At 45.8% G+C, this 23,873-nt stretch overlaps 4 protein-coding genes and 1 long non-coding RNA gene across 6 annotated transcripts in view; 2 read left to right on the plus strand and 3 right to left on the minus strand.

The window, feature by feature from the left end:
- The window catches only part of LOC120897275, a 50,541-nt gene extending 48,523 nt beyond the window's left edge, over positions 1 to 2,018 (minus strand). For both annotated transcript variants that reach the window (XM_040302011.1, XM_040302009.1), the window contains exon 1: positions 1,882 to 2,018. The gene's annotated coding sequence lies outside the window, so the exon portion shown is untranslated. The remainder of the gene's footprint in view (positions 1 to 1,881) is intronic.
- Positions 2,019 to 9,117: 7,099 nt separating this feature from the next.
- LOC120897285 lies at positions 9,118 to 10,074 on the minus strand. The gene is made up of 3 exons (XR_005738515.1): positions 9,847 to 10,074; positions 9,217 to 9,776; positions 9,118 to 9,163 (listed from the first exon to the last, which is right to left on the minus strand). It is a non-coding gene; the product is annotated as an uncharacterized LOC120897285 (long non-coding RNA).
- A 1,036-nt stretch (positions 10,075 to 11,110) lies between these two features.
- Positions 11,111 to 13,951, plus strand: LOC120896166 (protein O-mannosyl-transferase TMTC4). Its single transcript, XM_040300102.1, has 3 exons — positions 11,111 to 11,416; positions 11,478 to 13,085; positions 13,159 to 13,951. Exons 1-3 carry the CDS (start codon positions 11,384 to 11,386, stop codon positions 13,582 to 13,584), a joined length of 2,067 nt encoding a protein of 688 aa, XP_040156036.1. The 5' UTR covers positions 11,111 to 11,383; the 3' UTR covers positions 13,585 to 13,951.
- Positions 13,952 to 15,162: 1,211 nt separating this feature from the next.
- On the minus strand, positions 15,163 to 17,458 carry LOC120897142 (putative zinc finger protein 286B). The gene is made up of 4 exons (XM_040301793.1): positions 16,640 to 17,458; positions 16,043 to 16,569; positions 15,877 to 15,969; positions 15,163 to 15,813 (listed from the first exon to the last, which is right to left on the minus strand). Exons 1-4 carry the CDS (start codon positions 17,378 to 17,380, stop codon positions 15,318 to 15,320), a joined length of 1,857 nt encoding a protein of 618 aa, XP_040157727.1. The 5' UTR covers positions 17,381 to 17,458; the 3' UTR covers positions 15,163 to 15,317.
- Positions 17,459 to 18,956: 1,498 nt separating this feature from the next.
- LOC120893562 (dual specificity mitogen-activated protein kinase kinase 4-like) lies at positions 18,957 to 22,807 on the plus strand. The gene is made up of 5 exons (XM_040295527.1): positions 18,957 to 19,752; positions 19,884 to 20,608; positions 20,719 to 20,859; positions 20,947 to 21,032; positions 21,114 to 22,807. The coding sequence occupies exons 1-5, from the start codon at positions 19,719 to 19,721 to the stop codon at positions 21,304 to 21,306; spliced, it is 1,179 nt and encodes a 392-aa protein (XP_040151461.1). The 5' UTR covers positions 18,957 to 19,718; the 3' UTR covers positions 21,307 to 22,807.
- The last annotated feature ends 1,066 nt before the right edge of the window (positions 22,808 to 23,873 follow it).

Consider the following 23,873-nt stretch of genomic DNA (forward strand, 5'->3'; position numbering starts at 1 on the left):
TCCAATGCGGCCGCCGCAAAATAGAAATGAAATGAAACCCATCCGCAGGCAGGGGGAAGGGGGGACGCGGCGAACATGGACCGCGTGCTGCTGGCGTGCTCAATTTTGCCTACACGATTTCTAACCCAACACTTTCTCATTCTTTTGCGCGGGGCCCGCCATTTCACGGACCTTTGCGACGCGTTTAGAGAGTGGCGCGGTTCAAGATTCGGCGGTACGATGAAACAATTAATGCGCGAGAATTTGGAAACACATTTTACCCCTAAAGCACTAAATTAAGAAGCGAATTACTAAAACTTTAATACAGCCATTTAGAAAAACAAAATTAAGCTACACCTACCCCCACACTTTACGGCGCGCGATCGTTGTGATCCGAGGTCTTCCGCCACGAAAAAAGGGCCACACCACAGCATCCGTGCGGCGCGGAGTCGGTTTCGAAGCAACTGGCCGTGTATTGGTATTCCGCCAAACAGGGTGGCGGGAGGGAAGAGGGGACAAACTATACACGCCAAACTGGTATTCACACTTGAGAGCAGCGCGACGACAGCGGCGGCGGCGGCGGCGACCCGCGGGAGCTGGTTCGTGGCGTGAAAGAGAGAAACCACAGCGTTTTCAATCGAAAACGCGAAACGGGGAACGAATCCAAACGCGAAACGCAAACGCCAGAGACGAAGGCGGCGAGCAAAACAAACACAGAGCGCAACACCAGCAACTCGTCGTTAGAATGGATGAAACAGGAAATCCTGCTACACGGTTTGGCTCTGCTGGCTGCTGCTAGTGCTGTGGAGGAAATGGAAGCCACGGACGGGAGGTGATTTTCATTTTCCCGCCGATCGTCGTCCCAAGTCCCCGCGTTAGACACGCGCCGGACGATAGCGAAGGAAGTACGCTCAAATTGGAATTGGTTAGTTTTGGGTTCGTTATCCGATTCTCCGAAATGTTACACACAGGCACGCCCGCCGCCCGCTCATCCAACGACGCAATTGGCTCGGGTGGCGCTCCTCGCAGCGCAGTGTGCTGCGAAAGAATCGAATGCGAAAGTGTCTTTTGCCTCCTTCACTACACGTGCGCACCCAAACCGAATGGTTCGACACTTTGATCTGCACACACCACACACAAACCACACGCTGCTGCTGGAGGCTCTCTTCATACCACTAACACACACACACGTGCACACAAAAAACACACCAGCAATTATGGAAATTAAAACATCATTTCCACCCCTTCATCACGACGCCACTGCTCGCCCGCCCGGTCCCCTTTTGTTTTTGTTTTGATTCTGCTACAATAATTTATGCTCACGGTACGCAAAAAAAAGGCAAACGAAACATTTCTCCTTTCGCTCCGCAATACAGCAAGCATAGACCCTTCTCCCCTCCTGCACCCTTCCGCATTGCGGTACGAGATGCTGCGAGCTCTCCGTCTCCCGTTCACACGATCAACTTTCTCGCACCGTGCGCTCACATTCTCACATGGTGCACACACAACTCACTGCAACAACCCTCACTCGCACACGATCGCACGATCGCGCGCCTACAAATGTTGTTGCCTTCGCGTATGTTTTTTCGTTCCTTCTCGCTCTCTCCCTCTCTTTCACTCGCTCGCGCTTCAACCCTTAAGTGCAGTACAAACACGGGCGTGCGCGCGCTCGCGCACACACATAAAACCTACGCACCCGACGACTCCACCGAGCAGGGTGCGTTCAATTGGATGGCAGGACGGGCTGCCTGTCCCACACACGGTCGTCGAAGGGGTTGGTTGGTGGTTTGCCCACTCCAAAGACGGCACACAACCGCCCACAATGTAACGCAAAATGTGTGGGGAAGAAATTACACGCGGAGGATTCTAATAAATGAAAACGAATAAAATCGCGATGCTTACTACTGTTGGTCGCCACACACACCGGTACACACACACAACTACCACTGCTCGCACTGGTGCTTCGCGGGCAAAAGGCACGGGTTTGAAGTTACACGCCTAACGGAACGGAACGTACACCGCACATCCGCACTCCAGGGGAAACGACTCAGCAATGAGCAGGCTGTGCCGTGCCGCTCGCGATCGAAGCCGCGAGACAGCATTAGATGGTGCCAGTGGTGAGCAACTTGGTGACGCACAGCGCTTCTATAACTATATTGGCAGTCGTTTTTGGCGATTTAGTTAAAATCCAGTAGAGAATATTATATTGAATATATCCTGTAGAGATATTTTCAATCACGCTTTATTTGGAGTTTTGAATAAAAAAAAGTTTTGGCAGGTCTCGGGGTATAATCATCAACTCGACTGAACAACATGCCCGTCATGGGTTCAAGCCCCAAATAGACCGTGTCCCCATACGTAGGACTGACTATCCTGCTATGGGGTGAATCAATAAGTCACTGAAAGCCAAGCCCACTAGTGGTACAGGGAGCCCTTGGCCGACAACGGTTATCGTGCCAAGAAGAAGATTGTACAGTACATTTTTATTGTGCGGCAAGATTGTTCCGATTCCACAAACTGCTAATCTGCACAAACGCTAATCTGCACGAGGTGCACATCATGCCAACATACGTTGAGAACGCAGTTTTCTCAAAAACACTGTTTTGTACCTGTGAAAATGAGCGTTGGGAAAGTTTCTCACTCACCATGGCCCCGCGTGGCCACGGAAATATTGCTGTTTGGATCGAGCAGAGTTCGGCAATTCTTTTTCATGCTATTTTTGCCATCTGCTGAAGGTTTTCAGTGATTTCGATACGATGAAAACAAGTGTAAATGTGTATAAAAATGTTAATATTGTTCACAAAATCTCCATTTCTGAATCCACAGGAGAAACAAAACATTGCAGCCCTAAATTCGATGCGATACTTGCCATACGAGTTAGTAATTGCTTCATTAAATCCTAATACTGTGAGAATTCACAGAAAAAAATGGAAGTACAATTTATAATAGAGCATGCAAGCATACACACAAAAACCCCGTAAACATCATAGTACAATATTTGGTAATTGGTTCAGCAATCAACCAGCAAAAACCAAAAAAACCAGCAAAATAATTATTAGTTTTTGCCTTTTTAGCGTATGTAAATTGATGTTGATTAAAACAATACATTAATTAAATAACATTGTCCACATAATAATCTTTTAAAAGGAAGGCGTTCGAACAAAACTTGCCGACCACTGAAATAATAATGAAACGGAAAGTAAACGAAACGCACGAGAGAGAACTACTAGTAAGCGCGAGACGGAGCGAAACTGGAACAGCGAGAATCGTTCACGCACACAACGAAGGTGAGAGTGAAACTGATCGTACCAAAGCGATCGCTACCGATGGTTCAGCGGTGCAGGATTTGAACCTCCGCCCGCCGGTTGATTATCGTTGGCATGCGGAACTTTTAGCTGGCAGTCATTCTTAGCTTCTTGGCAGATGTTTTACCCCCAGGTTTGTTGTGATTATTAAAGCTGGTGTTTAGCACCCTGCTTAATACAAAAAAAACTGACCCAATATGTGCGGCGTAATTATACGAACATTAAATCTCATTAACATAAATAATTGGTGCGCTTCGTGTAGTAGCAACAAGCAAAAAGGTAAAAGCAACAGAACAGTTCTTCTTTTTCCAGTAGAATAAACTTTCCACACACACACACACAAGGTGCGTTTAGTGTGCGTGTTTGCCAAACCAGCTAGGGATTCGTGATTTCGTACAAATTTTACTGCACCATAGAGCAGAACCCATGTGCTATTCGTCCGTCAGCCGTTTTGGCGGCTGAGCGAGTGGGAAAAAAACAAAACTGCAAGCTGAGAAAAACGATTAAACGTTAAGGCCGCTTGATGACGGATCCAAAACACAAACCTCAAAAAAAAAAAAGAGAACGGGTTTAATTGAGCTAGTCCAGCTTAACCAGTCCTTCGTTTCGCATTAATTAAATCAAGAGAGATGATTGAGATATGAGAGATGTGAAAACGAGTTTAAAATACATTGATAGCAATATTTCACGAATTTCTAGAAAAAAAAAATACACAAATAAAAAGATATCACTCTTAACTCTGAACATAAACTTAGAGCAATACTCTATTACATCGTCTTGAGAAACATCACCAGTAAGAGGAAAGGTGTTATGTTTTTCATGTACGGTAAATATGGTAAATTTTCCAGCTACATGCTTGACAGATTTCATTTCATGCCTGATATCACCATGACTGGATATTATTCCAAGTGTCGATGTTTCCCGAGCTGGCAGAAGAAACACAAAAAAGAAACCTCTAATTAATGTGCAAGAAGCACGCGTTCTCGCAACCACTCAGCGAAGGATAGCCGCTTGAAAGGAGCAGCTAGCTCAAATTAAAAAAAAATGTTCCACTTTACCAATGGAACGGTGTATTACATTTTAACATTATACTATTAGGATGTTTTTTAACATGGTAAATCATTTCCCTCGTTTCCCGTGAAAAATAACAACCTGGCGGTGGAAAAGTATCTCACCCATTTGTTTTTACCTGTAACAATCTAAACTGAAGTACGATGCTGCTCAAACGAAGCTTCATCACAGCTCTCAACTCAAATAGAAAAACCGACCTCTTCAGCTTCTTACACAGGTCTTGCTCCTTTCCTACAGACAGCTTTTAATACTTGAATCCCAGCAAAAATGCAGTTCTTTGACACTTCGCGTTTTCAGCTTGAAGCGGCAGTACTAAAAGCAATACTTAGAAGTTAATTGCAATTGCAATTGCAACAGTAACTGAGCAAACAAGGATTATTATTGTGCCGCAACATCATTAAATAAATTTACCGTGATATCATTCTGAGATAAATCTTTGTTTTTATAAAATGCTTTAAATCATCCCACCAAATTATGTGAATCGAGCCAAGCATAGATTTTTTTTTATGAAAAATAAACAGAATTTCTTTGTGTTCAAAAACAACGCTGCAAACGCTTGCATTTGTTCCACATGTTTCTGCATTACAAAAGATGCAAAAACGTTCGAAAGCCATCAAACGATCACAGCACGAACACAAAACCCACCAAAACCCCAATTTCGGCCCCGCGTTCGAAAAGTCAACTCGCACAATCGTTCCACATTCACGATTCGTCTCACGGATGCAATTACCGCCAGAGCTAGTTTACGTTGTAGTATCGCGTTGTTTCGATTGGTGCGGAAAAACACACAGACACACACAAGGGCCCGATCGTTGAAATCGAAAGTGACGCAAAAAGTTAGCAACGGTCGCGAGACCCGCTGCCCCGATCGATCCAACAGCCGAAATACGCCAAAACACACTCTCGACGAACCACGAATTGTATAGCATCGCGCGCCCAACAACACTACTAACCCAAACACCAAACAAACCAATACCAATCCCTTGCGAATTGTTTCATGAAAACAGGCCGAAGCAAACGCCGAAGCGCCGCCGCTGCGCTGCCCCTCGTCCGTGTCGATAAAGCGTAGATAAATTTAGATTTTCGTAATTAAATTTCAATCTAATCACGTGCCAACAAACCTTTCTACAACGCTTCGAAAGGCATGAACAATGGGGGCTTTGCTTTGTTGTTTTTTTTTAAAGCACAAAATCGCCCCCACCGGGTAGATCAGTTGTTAGAAGGTTAGATTTGCTTGTTACGGATCTCCATTTCCTATAAGTTATCATTTTTTGAAACAAACGCTCTAAAGCATTTTGTTGTAAATCCACACACATCGTTTGGGGTTTTTAGGCTGTTCAGAAAAAGAGCGTTGCGAGATGATTGGCTTCGAAGTCATGCAGCGCGCCAACGATCGATACCGGGTACACATTTGACTAACGACATCCGTGATTTATAGGTCGTTAATAAAAAGGGACACACCTTTACAATGCCCTGGTGGGTGGGAGGGAAGCCCACCGCTCTTCAGCAGCATAATTTTCTTAATTTCGTTCACTTTTCATCACGTTGCAGCGTCATCTTCCGGGACGTTGCCATCGATAAATGGGGCCAAACACAGGTGGGAGAAGAACTTGATTACCCAAAAAAGGTAGTAGTGCCAGATTGTTCCAACACTAATTAGATTTTTATCCTAGTTTTCTTCTTCTTTTTGTAACGAGCGGAGAAGGTTGGCCCTCCCATCAAGAACAGCCACCCCCGAGCGTGCCTGAATGTCAAAACGGGCCGGATCGTTCAATCAGAGGAGCGACCAAATAATGTGCCTCATGGCTGTGTCGGTCACCGCAGCACCAGCGTTGGGGCGTTCCGATTTTCTTGCGCCTCGCAAAGCATCGTTTTGATGAACGAGCTTTTATTGAAATTAATACAGCACACGCTGATGATGTGACGACGCAGGAACGGTAGGTATCCGTTCCCCTTTTGCAATCCGTTGTGTAAGATGCAGCCGGGAAGAACAAGTTACACACGGGCGGGTGAGAAAAAAAAGGGGTGGCCAAGAAAAATCAGGTCAAGCCATTTCCACCTTTTTCCGGCGCTTACTATCGGGCAGCTTTCCGGGAAGTGTGGCATTTAAGGAGCGGTTCCTCGCGCTCTCATACCGCGCGCGCAAAACCCATCGGAAATGAGGATCAGCTTTGGCGTGAGGCGTACGTACACCTACACATTTCTTGCGGCCTGTTCCTCGAAACGGTGGCGCCCAACGTCCGTGCGGAAGACTTCGATGAAGGTCACAAAGCGGAGTCCTAGCTGGACTAGGAATGAAAGGAGAATGGACTCACACTACAACAGCAACAACAAAAAAAAATGGTACAGGACAGCTTTTTTATTCTGCTGTCCATTTTTCACCATTTGGCCACTTGATAGGACCAGCCTTCTGGGAGGAGTAAAACCCGAGAGCACTTAATATAGTATTACTCCCACTTTCGTCGCTCATAAAAGGATGTCAGCTTAAGCCCTCTCCGCCGATGTAGCAAGCAATAAGTAGTCTAGCTGCTTGTGTGCATCTTTTTGTGCGCCTCTTTTTTAGCGGTATTCAGCGCAATGGAGCAAACAAGGCAAACGGCTATTGATTTAACGGCAAGTCTTGAGCGTTTTGCCGCTTTTTTTTAAACCAGAATAAACATTTACGTTGAAATATATGGCATTTTTAAACGTAAAATCGTTGGAAATTGTCTTTAATGATATATCGTTCAGATTCGAATTAAGGACAGCTACAAATTCCGGACAATTGCCATGTTTTTATTGAATATCTTCATACCCAGTCCCTGAAAATGCTGCTTTTTAATTTTAAATGTTTGCCATGATGTACTCGAATCAATTAAAAATATGTCTGGCCCCTAGTAGACCCTGATGCCATAGTAAATAAATATTTTCTATCGGTCAGTTCACTATCAGAGGCATTCTTAGCAGTTTTGCCAGAGTCATTTCTTCGATAATTCCTATTAATCGCGTCCACATGCATTGAAATACATCGGAATCTATTGTGGAAGTAGTTATCAAAGCGAAAACAACGGTGTTTTATCATATTGTCAATTCCGAGCAGTTCTAGTGTTCTATTCATCTAGGAGTACAAGAGAAAAAGAGCACCGAAACCCCGTTGTATTAAAGAACATCGTTCCGTCAAGTGTAGGAGGACACCGACATAAAAAATCAAGTGTCCAGATCTTTAAAACAAGTAAAAAAAAAGGAGTAGTATGTGTGTGGATTTGAAGATTATAAAGGAATTGTTGAGACTATCCGGAATATGTTTCAATATGTCCCCAATTTGAAACATGAGCTCGAAACTGTCCGGAATATGAATCAAAATATCATTGCAGTTTTATGACATTGCAATATTTCGCGTAAAATTAGTGGAAATCTTTTGTTTTCTCAAATATAGAAGGTTTGCTTTAGTAAAGTGATGTTAAAAAAGTTATGACCGATCAAAATTGAATTAGTAAGAACATTTTAAATGACAAAAATGTCTTAAGTGCCCGTAATTCGAAGCAGTATGGTACATACAACGAGATACCAACCAGAAAGTCTTTAAAAGAATCTTCCTTTTCAAGATTATTGACAGTGTATGTTTGGTTTGGTTAGGAGCGACATCCAAATGACACCAGACAACCACCGACATCTTTGAAGTATTAACGATTTCACGCCATTTTACACATATTTATTCAACAATTATTACAATAAAACTTAGTAAAGTAAACCATCTCGAAATAAACCAATATTTTAACTTAAAAAAATATAGAACTTTTACAATAAAACTCAAAAATTTAATCCAAAATTACTGCAGCTCCTAAGATAACAAACACTAACCAAAACCCCGCAGCTCAACACGAGACGACAAATACTACAATTTCGTCATTGGGGGCGCACTGGCAACAAATAAAACACCACCCACGGCACCAAATTTGTGTGCCAGATTGTTGTACCATTCCAGCCATCATCTAACCCACCATTCCCTCCCATCGTCACGCACCACAAACAGGCGGCGACGGACTGCAACAACAACAAAAAGACACCACACCATCTCCAAGGGGACAATGTATTTTTTCGCATTAAAATGGTAAAGAAACATAAGATAAATAGCCTCGCAAAAGACAGAGCTCCAAACTGATTCTCTTGCCGCGGTGAAAGACACGGCCAGCCAACACACAAACCTTCGCCAGAAAGTCGATTGCCTATGTATTGGCCCGATGGACCGATCCTGCTGGCGGCCGTGGTGTGTGCAATCCGACCGGGCCCGACGGGGTCCGTGCACGTCTGGTACATGTGTGTGACCGGCTCGTGCACACCGAAATGCAAATATTTGCTCTGAAGCGGTGCTAATTTTAGGCCGGCGCATAGCTTACACGCGGCTCCGCGCGTTAAATCTCGGCAATCACCTTTTCCACGCGAAATGCGCGAACTGCACGGTAAAGGGTGGTACTGTACTGGGGGTGAACGGGTGCGGTAGTACGAAGTGGGAATGCGTTGGGTTCCATTGGGTGTTTTCTCCATCGATAAAATCTCCCAGTAAGAAGATGCAGTACTAAACCAACAGGGCAGAGAAAATCATGACACACCATGAAAGCGATTGATACATTTTCTAGCTCAAGGAAGGTTGAGTGCAACACCACACAAAGCAAACACTTTTGTGCGATAGTGCCGTTGCCTAGGCAATAGTGTGTGCGTAAGCGTTTCCTGCTTACCCCGCTCCCTGTTCTTCACCCACCATGAACAGTATCCCCCTTTTTTCCGTACATCGTCGATGGAAACGCATGGTACTTCATGAAGCATTTCAGCTAAAAATGTGCAAAATGAATATGGATGAACGTTAATGTAAATTGGAACTCACCAATTCAATAAGACGATCCGGACGGACGGTAGTATCGTTGCTAGCATTCCTTGCTTCAATTTCCTATTCGCACCCTTGGTGAAGAGCAAACCGCCGCTTCAACTTGATTGTCTCATGCCTGCTCTGAACTGATACCTCCCGACAAGGCCTGCTCTGATAGTGTGACCGCCCGGAAGCACACTAATGAAAATAGTCTCCCATGAATGCTTCAACCAACGTGTGTGAGAGAGAGAGAGAGAGAGATTGACGAGGAAAATGCAGGCCTTTGTTCACGAAATGCACTTTCTCCCGTTTGAAGCGATGGAGCGATGTGACATTCCAAAAGTTCCAGGATGTTGTTTGACAGCTCATGCTCGACGGATGGGCGATGGAGAAAGTAAGGGAACACTTCCCCTAAACCGGGGACAACCGCTTCCGGGTGGTTTTAGGTCGTCGCCTTAAGCCCGGTTACATGGTGACGGAAAAGTTCATCATTTAGCCACCCACCACTACTAAAGCTGTACAACTTTCTTTGTTGGATTTTCATGCATTGCCAATATTCCAAGCGAAAAACCTTTGCACTGCATTTTTCGAAACACACTTGAATGGTTAAAATTAGGTACAAAATCACTGAGCTATCACTTTTCTCACCTCCGAACAACTTCATTGGTAGAGTAGGGGGATATGCCGAGCTAAACCCGAGCACCAACCCACTATACACGGGAAAAAAAGGATGGAGGTTTTCGCTTCGCTACACTATTACACCAATCAGCCTTTTGTACTTTTAACAGCACCGTATTCCACCACCATATTCCGTGATACTGAACGCGGTTTTAAGCCGAGAATCAAAGCACACGCTGATGGTGGAAATGGTGGAATTTTACCCACCGAGAACACTTCACTTTTTTCCCATCCTCAGCGCGACAGCGCGAGCCTGGGTGGAAGGAGGCTCGAAGCAAAAATGGCAACCGAACGATTTGATTTGAACCACAGCGCACCACCCTGCGCTCCAGGACGCTCCATGCACTCCACCAACAGCAGCGTAGCACACCCAGCAGCATCTACTGTGCTGTACGGCTTGGGAAAAACTAATTTTGCACCGGTTTGGCCGGATTGAAAACGCTGCGTTATGGTTTACCTGCACCAGCGCCGTGCCTAGCACTCAGCATTACACAAACTACGCTTGGAAAGCCACAAAAACAGACCCAAAATTGTTGTCCGCACGCAACTTTCTCGGCGAAAAACACGCACACACCTACGGTACGGTGTCGTGTCGCTCCGGTTTGTCCTTTCACTGTGTATATCCTTAGCGATACACCAACACACACGCGTGCGCGCACATATAGCACCGCAGCCAATCCCTCAGATAGTATGTGTGTGTGTGTTTGAGTGAGCGTGTACGAGCTGTACGTTGGAAAATCACGGATTTTTTCCTTGGTAGCGCACTGGTGGCATGCTTTCGGTTGGTTTGTTTGACAGTACGGATTGTAGAGCACGGTACAATTGGGTTAAAAAGAATCACTATAAATTAGGTACACGTATATGTACACGTTTAGGCAGCCATAGATTTTCCTAGCTGCTTTATGAAGCATATTCTCCTTCTTCGTTACAGGAAATTCATCGCCCGTATAAATTACAAAAACATCGCGCTTGAATTTGCAATAACGCGAGCTGTCAAACGGCGATGGCACAGGTAGGTCCCTATTTGCGCTATTTGTGTACGATTTGTAAAACCATCATCGCAACTAATAAGAGAGCGGTTTCAAATCAAGCTTAAATAACTTTATTCCTTTGAGTAAGTTGACATAATTAAATCAACTCCATCAAACAACATGAAAAGCCTAACAAAATTGAATTATGAAACCAAATTGTTATCGGTTCTGATGTGTCAAAACTTGTTAACGCACTGTGCACGGCTGAAACGAAAGAACCCGTGAGCTTACCTGTATGCGGCAGCTGCTTGATGCTTTTGATGACAACACAGCTAGCGATCGAAAACAAAAACCGCACAGAAACGCCGGGATGGACAACCTTTTCCCTTGAGCGAAACATTACCACCTCCTTGGTGTTTTAGTAGTGTGTGTGTTCCCCTCCCTAGTTGCGCAAAAACAAGATGATCCTACTCGACTGATAGCCTTAATCGGACAACACGCTCATCCCCCGTTGCCATCCATCCCCGGTACCGGTAATGTCTTCCTTGCGCCAACAAACCGTCGCACAGGTAAGCAGGCATCATCCAACAACCGTATGCCGATCGCTAATGTCCCTCCTCTCCTCTCCAGTATGCGCTGCTCGTTGCCGCCTCGCTCCTCGCTTACGGTGGCTCACTGTACGGAACGTTCGTGTTCGACGATTCGGCCGCGATCGTCAAAAACATGGACGTGCGCAATGTGGCCACCCCGTTTCGCGACCTGCTGCGGCACGACTTTTGGGGCAACAATCTAACCGACCCGACCAGCCACAAATCCTTCCGACCGCTGACCGTGCTTAGCTTCCAGCTGGAGAACCGGCTGCTAGGACTGAACGCCGGCCACATGAAAAAGGTCAACCTGGCACTGCACACGCTCATCTGCCTGTTGGTGTTTAAGCTGTATCAGGTTCTGTGGCGTGATTCGGGCCAATTCCGTACCCCGTTTTGGGCCGCCTTCATCTTCACCGTCCATCCGATACACACCGAGGCGGTCGTGGGAATTGTGGGACGGGCCGATCTGCTGGCCGCCATCGGATACCTGACCGTGCTGCTGCTGTACCAACGATGGCTAGCGAGCGAACGTCGCTACGGGGCGGTCGTGTATGCGGGACTCTTCCTGCTCACCGTGCTCTCGATGCTGTTCAAGGAAACGGGTATGACCGCGCTCGTTGCCTGTGGGGCGATAGATTTGCTAAAGCGCATCAACTTCCGAGTCCCCTTGGCAGAGTTTTTCTCCGTGCATAGGTCCCGGTTAGGTCGGGTGTTTATCCTAGCCTGCCTTTCCCTAGCAACGGTTGCTCTGCGCCTATGGATAATGGACTTTGAAAGTCCTCGGTTTCATCGAATGGATAATCCGATCGGAGCGACCAACAGTACCGTCTCGCGATTTCTCTCCCAAAGCTATCTTTACTGGCTAAACAGCTGGCTGTTAATTTGTCCCGATTGGTTAAGCTTCGACTGGGCGCTCGGTTCCGTCCCCTTGCTGGAAAGTGTCGCCGACTATCGCATACTGTTTGTCGTTTTGTTTTATTCCGCCATTGCGGTACTAGCCTTCCGTTCATGTGAATCCAAATCACGGGAAATCATCACATCGCTAGCATTAGCCATCGTTCCCTTTCTTCCGGCGTGCGGGCTCGTACGGGTCGGGTTTGTCATTGCCGAACGGTTGCTCTATCTTCCCTCGGTTGGGTTTTGCTATCTGGTTGCAGTAGGCTGGCGACGTTTGATCAAACGCTCCGTTGCTTTCTACATCCCGCTGTGCCTACTTTGCACAATGTTTATCCTAAAAATACAGTCCCGTGCGTACGAGTGGACGTCGGAAGATTTACTGTTCCGCTCGGCCCTGCGCGTTTGTCCGCACAATGCCAAAGTGTACTACAACATTGCCCGGCTGGCGACGGATCAGGGCGACCGTGCAACGGCCTTTACCTTTTATCGCCGTGCAATCGAGCTGCATCCCGAGTACGAGGCGGCACACATGAATCTGGGCAATCTGTACCGCGAAACGCACGAGCTCGACCGGGCGGAATGGCACCTGCGCCGGGCGATCGAAATTCATGAACCGTTCCCTTCGGCCTGGATGAATCTGGGCATTGTGCAGGCGGCACGGAAGGATCACGACGCCGCCCTGACGAGCTATCAGCGTGCACTGCAGCTGAAGCCGAACTATGCCAACTGCCTATACAATCTGGGCAATTTGGTAAGTTTGTGGTGTAGTAATTGTAAAATTCGTTTAGGTTTAGGAAGGTTTCTCTTACTCTCTCTCTTTCCAGTACATTGACAAACAAAACTCCTCCATGGCGCTGCGTTACTGGCGGGAAGCGATACAGCAAAACCCCCGACACAGCAAAGCCTGGGCCAACATACTCGCACTGTACGACAATCGGGGCCGCACGGAGGATATTATTCGCACGTCCGCCCTGGCACTGACCTTCCTACCGAACGATACCGCCATCCTGTTTACCCGTGCCAATGCGTACGGCAAGCTGGGCCAGTACGAGACGGCCGAATCGCTGTACCATCAAATCATTGCCGCACGGCCCGACCACGCCGTGTACCGGGCGAACCTCGGCGTGCTGTATCACCGGTGGGGCCAGCGGAAGGTGCAGGCAATCGAGCAGTACCGGGCAGCGTTGCGGCTGGATCCGAATTTGCGCAGTGCCAAAGCGAACCTGCTGAAACTGATGGACGCGACGTAGGCGAGCGCACCAACACGTATACTGTTAACTGACTGATCAAAGGGTGCGATCACTTTTATGAAGCAAGCGATGGTCTGTTTACTAGGTATGGACATTATTCCATTATTTATTACTCTCGGCGTAACGCGGCGGAAACGTTTTCCTTCATTTTATCCTTAACGCATATAAGATATGACTTAAAACGCGAAACTGGTCAAAAGTCTGTAAGATACTCGTACTCTGATTAACGTAATTTTAACCATTCTGAACACTTCGAGAAGCAGTGCATATCGTACGCGGAACCACGGAGCAAGCAATAACTTATACATCGAACGAAAGGAAAACTCAGCGAAAAGTAAACATAATCAAGTGAATTTTACACATATAACTCGTAGTTCTAGTTTATTTCATTTCCTATAGCGTTCTGAGCGTCTACCAACTTATTTCTAAAGTCTTTGCAATTCTTCATTTGGGGCGTGATTAGTGATATCGCGTGAAAGTGACCATGATTTTTAGTAATTCAGTGATAGTAGTTCGAATTGAGGATATGAATCATTTACAGCAATCAAACACTGCAGTCTTACAATTGCAATGTCGGCGTCTAAAAAGGGGAACTGTGATTTTATACACTTCCGGCCTTGAGTGAAAAAACGTAAAAACACGTAAAATGGACTGATTACCCAGTTCACGTGTTAATACAAGATACAAAAAACTCATAAAGGCAAATTATTGAATGTGTTGCCTCATGAGAATATAATGGAAAGTTAAGAAATCAAATGCTCCAATGGTTTAGATTTACTATTCCTACGTTTGATTTCATACCAATTATCTTTTGCCATTTTTGCCAAAATATACTCTACCTCTATTTACGTGAAATGCTTCCCAATGCACAGGATCGATGTTCCTGGGCACGGGTAAAACCAAAACCAGTCACTAATAGTCAAACCCGTTATATGCTTTTCACGGGCTAAATCGAAAACAGCAGTTGCGTCACTTAAGAAGATGAAAAAGTTCATTAAGAATGCTTCACTTTGCACTAAAGTATTCAAATACACGTAGGAATATGATTAGATCCAAATTTCAGGGCTCACTTTCTCGCAATTTCTAGTCATCGCTCACTGAGATGCGCATGCAGTGAACCCTCTCTTATTTGACACCTCTCCAATTTGAAAAACCTCTCTTATTTGAACATTTTGCACAGTCCCTTGATTTCCAGTACATTTTTGTTCCTCTAATTTGGCCGGTCTCGTAGTACTGTCGTCAACTCGTACGACAACATGCCCGTCATGGGTTCAATCCCCAAATAGACCGCGCCGCCATACGTAGGACTGACTATTCTGCTTTGGGGGGGGGGGGGGAATCAATTAGTCACTGAAAGCCAATTCCACAAGTGGGTACAGGCAGGCCTTGACCGACATCGGTTGTTGAGCCAAAGAAAGAAGAAAGAAAGAATTTGGAAAACATGTGAAATCTGTGCCCCTCTTATTTGTGTATGGTGTTGCCATGCTTATAGAATGATGTATGCTCAAATTGGCAATCCTGTTCGCAGTTTCCTATAGCAACAGTTAAGGCTGCACACTAAATGTTCTGTCTCTTTCTTGTTTGGATGGACCTTTCATTCACTTTCCACCTCTGTAATTTGAAAACCCCTCTTATTCGACAGTCCCATCGCCTTTCAAATAAGAGAGGGTTCACTGTATTTACAGCCATTTTAACAGGTGCCATATCAAGCAAACCCATCCAACTCATCATCATCATCGGTGCATTATCGGCTGGCCGACCAGCTCCACCAGCTCGTCATCGCCCGAGTCCTGTACTACCAGCAGATCATCGAGACCATCGCTTTTAATGATATAATCGGCAAAGTTCACGATTGACACGTTTTCCAACTCTTCCGTCGTGATTGCCGCTGATGTTGCACTACCACCACCACCACCACCACCATTGTTGTGCACCATTGTCGTCCATTCGGTTGCTGCGATCAGTCCGGAACCGGTGCCATGGTGATACGAACCAACCAGAACACCACCGTTACCACTTGATTGCTGCTCGTCTTTGGATGCAATCAACTCGTCCTGCAGCTGCTCCGTGTAGATGACGTCCGTCGATTGCTGCTTACTGTTACCGTTGTTTGGCATTTCAATTTCGGACCCTTGGGCGGTACTCACATCGGTCTTGGTAACCGGATGTGTGTTGTAGTGGGTTTTCAAGTGGTGTGATTTTGTGAACCGTTTCCCACAGATCGAACAACTGAAAAGAATGCAAAAAATGAGCTTTTTCCTTGTGCAAGAGCTCTAGTCCAGTGCTACCTACCAATACTTCTTTACGCCAGTGTGTACGAGCAGGTGGCTATTAAGAACGTGCGAGTATGAGAACGTCTTGTCACAATAGTGGCACGCATAAGGTCTGAAAATGAAAAGAGGGGAAAAAAGAGGCATTAACTGACCCTTCGCTTTGGCGCTCCAATGTCGCTACTCACCGTTCACCCGTGTGTGTACGTTCGTGTTTCGTTTTGCTACCGAAGTCCGAGTACGCCCGTTCACAGTATTGACATTTGTACGGTTTTTGGCCGGTATGGATGCGCATGTGGCGCTGCAGCTCGAACGGCACGACGAACGATTTCTCGCAGTAGTCACACTTGTGTGGCCGATCGCCGCGATGCCGCCGCATGTGCGTTTCCAGCGCGTGCTTATGCTTGTACGTCACGTTGCACAGCTTGCAGACGAGCGATGGTTTCGGGGCAAACAGGTTGCGTTTTACGCGAATTACCGTCTCGACGCCGCTGCCGTCGGCGGCTGGCTGTGTTGTGACCGCCTCGATCGTGGGCTTCGTCTCATTCGGTGTGTGTGATTTGCGGATGGTTTGTAACGTTTTCACACTGGCCGCGTTGGTACTTTTGGCGAAGGAATACTGTTTGCCATTGGAATGGGTGTTGGTGCTGTCGGGAGTCATGCTGTTTGTGGTCTTTCGTAGCGTTCGATCGGCAGTAGCCGTGTTCTGTACATGCTGTAAGTAATAGAAACATTAATCATTTCAGGTCCCACCCAATTCCTGCTAAAATGCAACCAATACGTACCATCACATCCACCGCCGGTTCTAACATCGATTCATCAGTTTCCGGTTCATTTACGACTTCAAACATATACTCTATATGATCGTTCTTCGTAGCCTCGGCACTCTCCATCGCCAGAGTAATATTTCCATCTAAGCTAGAATGATGCATCGGTTCAACCATCGCCATTGTTTCCGCCACCGAATTCACCGGTTCTTCCACGGGAACGTCCGCATTCCCGGAGAGAGGTTCCATTTTCATATTTCCCGAGTTGAATATCACATCCTCCGCGCTATGGTGCACCAACTTCACGTCCAATCCGGACGGTGGTTTGTACGTGTACATCACACCGGAATCGAGATGTATTGCTATTTCATCCCCATCGTCTGGATCGGAATGGACCGATTGTGCAAGCGTTGGTTGCAGCATCATATCGAGCTGCTTCTCTTCGAGCCCATTGTACGAGAGGTACGTTTGCAGCACGACGCTGGAACTGGTGCAGTTGGCCCGAAACCGGCACGCCACATCGAGATCATCGACGCACTGCCGACAGATCCGGTTCGGGAGGCTATCGTGCGGATAGATTTCTACGTCCACGCACTGCATCACCTTCTCGGAGTAGGTAAGCTGGGTAGTTTGGTCCAGGTCGAAGATGGACCGCGTATCGTTTGACTGTTGCAAACATGTGCGGCAAATGGTGTGCAGCTCGGGATGTAGCTGGGGTGCCACCGTTTCGGATGGTCGCGTTTGTTTGTACGGAAACATGGTTTACCACTGCAGCCCGGGACACATTCTGCAAGACTTCTTGGTAAAAGGTGGAACGGTGTGCTTGTGTGTGGTACGACACGGCAGCGAGTTGTTATTGTTTTCATTTTGTGCAATTCCCAAGCATCAAATGGAATTGCCATCGTGAGTACAGGGTGATAAGTTTTTATGCAATCTGCATTTACAAGGTTGTACGCGGCCGAGGAAGCGCGCTTCGTGTATTTGCGGCCTAAAATTCAATCCTCGCTTGCCTCTGTACAAGTGAATTAATATTGAAATTTTGTATTTAAACACTCGTGTCGCCCTTCTAGTTCTAGCGATACTTCAATATGAAACTATACAACTATAAAGAGGGAAGCTATCAAAGCGAAAAAGCTTCACCGATTGGCTATCCCCAAACAGATGGCGTCACTAGCTTTATTACTATTTTTTTAAATGCTCCAGTTGTTTGACATCTGCTAAAAGAAGTCTTTTGGAATTCATATTGGAAAGGGAGCTTGAGTCATTTATAGTCTTATTAGACCAGGGGTCTCCAAACTACGGCCCGCGGGCCGCATGCGGCCCTCAAGAGCCTTTAATGCGGCCCGCGATGACTGGGTGAAGGTTAAATTAAAAATCTTTCTTTTCTGACTAACCAATCAAAATTATTTTTTTTAATTCTGAAAGACGAAAATCAAGATTCAATAAAAGAAAGCTCCAGAAACTTTATATATTTTGTTATTTTTTTCTCATTAAAACGAGATTTGAACTTCCACTCATTCTAAAGGTAGCGACAAAATGGCCCTCAACAATGTTGATTGTGAAGCAATGCAGCCCGCGAACTGAAAAGTTTGGAGACCCCTGTATTAGACGATGGAAAGTACCGTCATCCTCGTTTGGTAATTTTTCTATCAAATTCATGCTCCGACACAAAAAAAACCCTGCCGTACGTATTATAAAACATGAGAATTTATTTGTCAGTTTTTTCATTCTTCACCCAATGTATTGATTTCGTGAGCTTTATCACAAGCAATTAAGAATTGTTTACTATTCACGTTGTTTTTAGCAAACACCAACAATAAATTCAAATGCTTCTTTCGACATTGACAAAACAAAAATCTCTCCATAGCAATTTTGACATTAGCATGTCGAATACCAATTTCCAGACCAGTGGTTATCTGTCAATATGACAGAAAAATACAAAACGAAGTTGACAGTACTCTACCTCCAGTCTAATAAGCCTATTTGACCCCGTTTAGGAGTCGATTAGTGGATTTGTAGCACTTGAGATATTTATGCATTTTTTGGTTGAATCGAAATTGCTAAAAATGAAATGACTCCTGACTCGGTTTGCGAATCACGTTAAAACAAAAATTTCGGCTCTGGAACTGAATGGAAAATGGGCTAGAATTTTGAAATTTATTGAGAATGTGCTACTGGTTTAAATATATTTTAAGCCGTTTCCATAAAACATCATCTACACATTTGTAAAAAGGAAACTTTTCAATCCTGTGTTTAATTGTCAATTGATGTGAAATGAATGAGCCAGGCCGACATGCATCTTTGTACAACTCAACAAACCTCCGTCACAACTGTCAAACGTCAACGTAATTGTGCTACCTGGTATTCTAGAGCTTTCATCACCCAAGAACCACGAAACACGGGTAAAAGCGTAAAGTAAACTTGGGTAGGTGCTGGTGAAAAGAGAGAAAAAAATCCGGAAATTAGTGACCCATTAGGGAAAGTGTATCCAGCGCACTGGTGAAAGGTTGCTCGATGCAAACGAGCAAAGGCGAAACCGGTCCTGCCCGTCAACAAAGAAGAGTTTGCCCGTCCCCAGAACGGACGAGCTCGGGAACGAACATTTCCTCAGCTGTGTGGCATTAGCACGGGGGTACCGCTGTGCGTGTGTGTTCTGTTCTTGTTACCATCTACACCCGCACTCGCTGGAAAATCGTCTTTCAAGCGTCGAGTTGCTGACCGAGGTTCCGATCCGCAATTACAGTGCGTCGCTACATCACACGAACCCGCTGTCGTCCACCCTCAATCCGTCCTTCCGAGCAACTTGTGTACGCCACCACCCGCTTGGTGAATCAGGTGTGTGTTATTCATGGTGACGGTGTAGGCAACTGCAGGTGCCGTACGAAAATTCGTCCAAGCTCTGGTCACGGGAGCTTCTACCACAACGGTGAAGGTGTATGTGTTCCAGTGAACGTTTTGCGTGCCCTGCCTTCGGTCGAAACAAGTAGCCGCCCTACGGCGTCAAGAAGTTCCAAAGTTGAAAGGCCCTGTAGGTGAACCATTAACTATTCACCAAATCGAAACACCCGTACACCGCTGCGCCTACTTCCTAGGACCAATGTCAGACGATCAGAGTTCACAATCCTCCCCAGGTAATACAGCGTGTGTCCGTGCGTGTTGTCACGGTCGGTCGGTCGGTCGATCGTCGAACTGGTATCGAATGGAATTTAATCTCTCTCTCTCTCTTTCTTGCTGCTCACTCTCCCATACCTTCCACATCCAGCAACCACACCATCCTCAGCACGTCCCTTCATGCCACTGCCGCTGGAACTGAACGGCGAGCGAAGGAAACCGTCCAAAAAGCTCAGCTTCCAAGGATGCCAGGGCGGGCAGGCGCCGGTCATACCGGATCCTACGCGCGAACGCATACGAATGCAGGCGACGGCGGGCAAACTACAGATCGCGCCAAACCAAACGTACGACTTCACCTCGGAAGACATGATCGACGAGGGTGAAATAGGGCGCGGTGCGTTCGGTGCCGTCAACCGGATGAAGTTCACGCACACGGGCACGGTGATGGCGGTGAAGCGGATCCGCTCGACCGTGGACGAGAAGGAGCAAAAGCAGCTGCTGATGGATCTGGAGGTGGTGATGAAGTCGAACGACTGCAACACCATCGTCACGTTCTACGGGGCACTGTTCAAGGAGGGCGACTGCTGGATCTGCATGGAGCTGATGGACACGTCGCTGGACAAGTTCTACAAGTTTATCTGCGAAAAGCAGCAGAGCCCCATCCCGGAACCGATACTGGCGCAGATCACGTTCGCGACGGTCCGCGCGCTCAACTATCTGAAGGAGGAGCTGAAAATTATCCACCGGGATGTAAAACCGAGCAATATACTGCTGAAACGGAACGGCGACATTAAGCTGTGCGATTTCGGCATCTCCGGCCAGCTAGTGGATTCGATCGCACGCACCAAGGATGCCGGCTGCCGGCCGTACATGGCGGTAAGAGAGAGAGAGAGAGGGAGAGAGACCAAAGGGTGCGGAGGATACGTTACGATTAACCCCGGACCGGTATGTGTCTGTTTGCCTTTTCTTTTCTTTGTTTTCGACAGCCCGAACGCATCGATCCCCAGCGCGCTAAGGGTTATGACGTGCGCAGTGACGTGTGGTCGCTCGGAATTACGCTGATGGAGGTGGCGACCGGGAAGTTCCCCTATCCAAAGTGGGGCTCCGTGTTTGAGCAGCTTTCACAGGTACAGCGAAGGTGGAGAAAGTATGCAACAACGTGCAGAAAGTGTAAACATTGTTTTCTTCTCTTCTCTGATCGGCTTTCGCCTTAGGTTGTCGAAGGTGACCCGCCTAGACTGTCCACCACCTACAATGGGATGGAATTTTCGATAGATTTTGTAAATTTTGTAAATACCTGGTAAGTGCCATCACCGCATTGCGGCTGCCAGTTTCATCATATCTAATGTGCACCGGCAACTCCTTTGCTTCATGTTTTCAGTTTAATTAAAGACGAGCGCGATCGTCCCAAGTACGGTCGGCTGTTGCAGCATCCGTTCATTCAGCAGGCCGAAAAAAGTGACACAGACGTAGCGGCGTACGTAAGCGAAGTGCTGGAATCGATGGCCAACAATGGTATCACGCAGTTTACCACGGACCTGCCAGCGGAAGGTTGGAACGAAAGCTTCAATTAGGATGTGAGCAGTGGGAAAAAAAGTTACCCCGTTACGCAATATGCATAATATCTATTCGTTCCGGTAGAAACGTATCAAACGACGTGTAAGTTAGGCCGCATTTTGATTGTGCACTATCTTTTGTTTAAAAATTCCACCGCTCACTCTCTCCACACCTGTCCAAAACGTTCTAGTCTATTTTGAAGGATACATTCGGCTTAGATTCGTTGCATTGTGCAATTACTATCGAATTTCCTACCTCTCTATTTCAGTTTATTCAGAAATTAAGCATGTAGAATTTGAAAAAGATCCTTCAGAACAATTCAGTTTGCTCGTAACGGACTTAAACTGTCAGCAACAGCAATGTTTTAACTCAAAATCCCAACAGTAAAATAAGGGCGCGGACAATAATGAACTAGAATTCTGGACAGCGAATTAGTGATTTTTTTTTTTCATGGATACACAACATTGTGGCAATTCGGATTGATTTCTGATTAAGCATTCGTTTTTTTTTTTAAAGAAACAAAACACACGAGATTCTTTGATAGGTAAAGTAAACATAATTTAAAAGAAAAACGGACAAATGCGCAGGAATTTATCCCGGTCAGGAATAAAGGCAGATTTTGTTCGTAAACATTCAAACAACTACTACCATTCACTCACATACACAATTACAAATAATCACACACAAACACACACAATTAGCAAGTAAGTAGCAAAGCAAAGCAAAATTAGGCTCCTTGTGTAATCCTCATTTTGTTGTGCACCCCAGAATGAATGGAGGGAACCGGGACGATTTCTGGACGAGTAAGGATAAAACAGTAAAAGCTGATAACACGATGTGTAAACGTGGAAGAGAGTGGGAAGGGAAGGGAAAGAGATGAATAACATTCATATGTAGAACCTACAATATCCTACACAGTTGGTTGTTGTTAGTTGTTGAAAAGCGGGGAAAACAAAACGTAGGCAAAATGTGATCCTTTTGACTGGTTTTCATTTTTCTATTAAAGCCATTTTGTGATGCAATGATGAGATAAATGATAGTAGCGATTAGCAAACTGTAGCGTAATGGTAAGGTGAGAGCTGACACATACACAGAGGAAACGATTACTAAAACTACACCACTAATTATCTACTAAAAACCAAACAAAACGTTTAAACACGGATTTACTAACACTCACACAATACACAGGAAACGTTTTCGCTAGCAGGAAACGAGTAGTAGCAGGTATTATAGTGTTCTAGTAGTAGTAACAGTAGTAATAAGGATAGCAACAGCAAGCAAAAGAAAACATGGCAAGAGGAACGATTTTTAGCAATTGTTTAAAAAAACAAAACAAAAATGATCCTCTCCATTAGTCCCACGTGGCGCTGTGCTGGAGGGTAGAATATTCATAACACTTTCTTCCGGAGTAACTACTTGAACACTACTAGAGTTCTGGCGCAATAGAAGAAAAAACATGACGAGAAAGAGCCACTATACTTGAACTGTACCGTTGAATGTTAACTGTGCTTTCATCAATCCTCGCGTTTTCTCTTTTAAATTTCAATACTAAATTTCCGTTATTTTAGCTAATGTTCCAAGTTCGATAGTAGAGAATGGTATTCGATCGAATCCACACAGCCACACACATACACACACTTGCACACACACACACTTAGTCTGGTGGGTGCGTTATTCGTTATAAAGTTCTGCAAATCGTCCTAACAGTCCTAGCGTAAGTGCACGGTTGGTTCAAGTGCGAGTGCTAGCACACATTTTCTACGCCTACTCTTTTTATCTACGCTTTTCTACTGTGGTTGCCTTATAAAGAGATATGTCAGTATGTCGTCGTCGTCGTCGTCTGTCGTTTGTAGTAAGCGTGTGCATGTTTGGAGACGGAAATGGGAAGATCGCTAGGTAAAGAGTACCCGTGTGACCAACGGAAGCCGAATTCGGCCAAAGAGGTATCCTTGTGTTTTAATTTCTCGTTTTGCCATTCCTATAATGATTTCACCTTTAGCAACACAAACACACATACATCCCATCCTAGGTATTATTGTTACCACCACCCACCCTCACCCCCCGCGGATGTTGCGTTCTTTGGGCGACCGCGCGCGCTCAATACGTTATGCAGTTGCACTACATGCTGCCAGGCTGCACACGCCGTGGGCAAATGATTCTAGCGCACTATATATTTACAAGGAAGTATTTAGCGTATAAACCTAGGCAACCAGTAAGATAACACACCCATATACACACATACACACACACACAACACGCAAGAGCTTTATCGTAGTTGTTTTGTGGCGAGGAATAGTGTAATGCATGAACAAAAAAAGGCAGGAATAAACATAAAGATAATACCCGGGGGGATCGATGATTTCAAAAATGAGATCGAAAGTCAGATTGTGGTAAGATTTGCGTAAGTTTTAACTGTGACATTGGATTTAGAAGGGTGCGGGCAGGGAGTGGGTGTGCGTTAAAAGATATGATGTATGAAACAAGTGGATAAAACCCCCCCCCCCCCCCGTTGTGTTGTGTGCGATAGCGAATGTCTGACATTAGTTATGCTAATAAGTAAGATGTATAATTTAGGGGAAATGTC

This window comes from Anopheles arabiensis, chromosome 2 (assembly GCF_016920715.1).
Source record: "Anopheles arabiensis isolate DONGOLA chromosome 2, AaraD3, whole genome shotgun sequence".
Lineage (NCBI taxonomy): Eukaryota > Metazoa > Arthropoda > Insecta > Diptera > Culicidae > Anopheles > Anopheles arabiensis.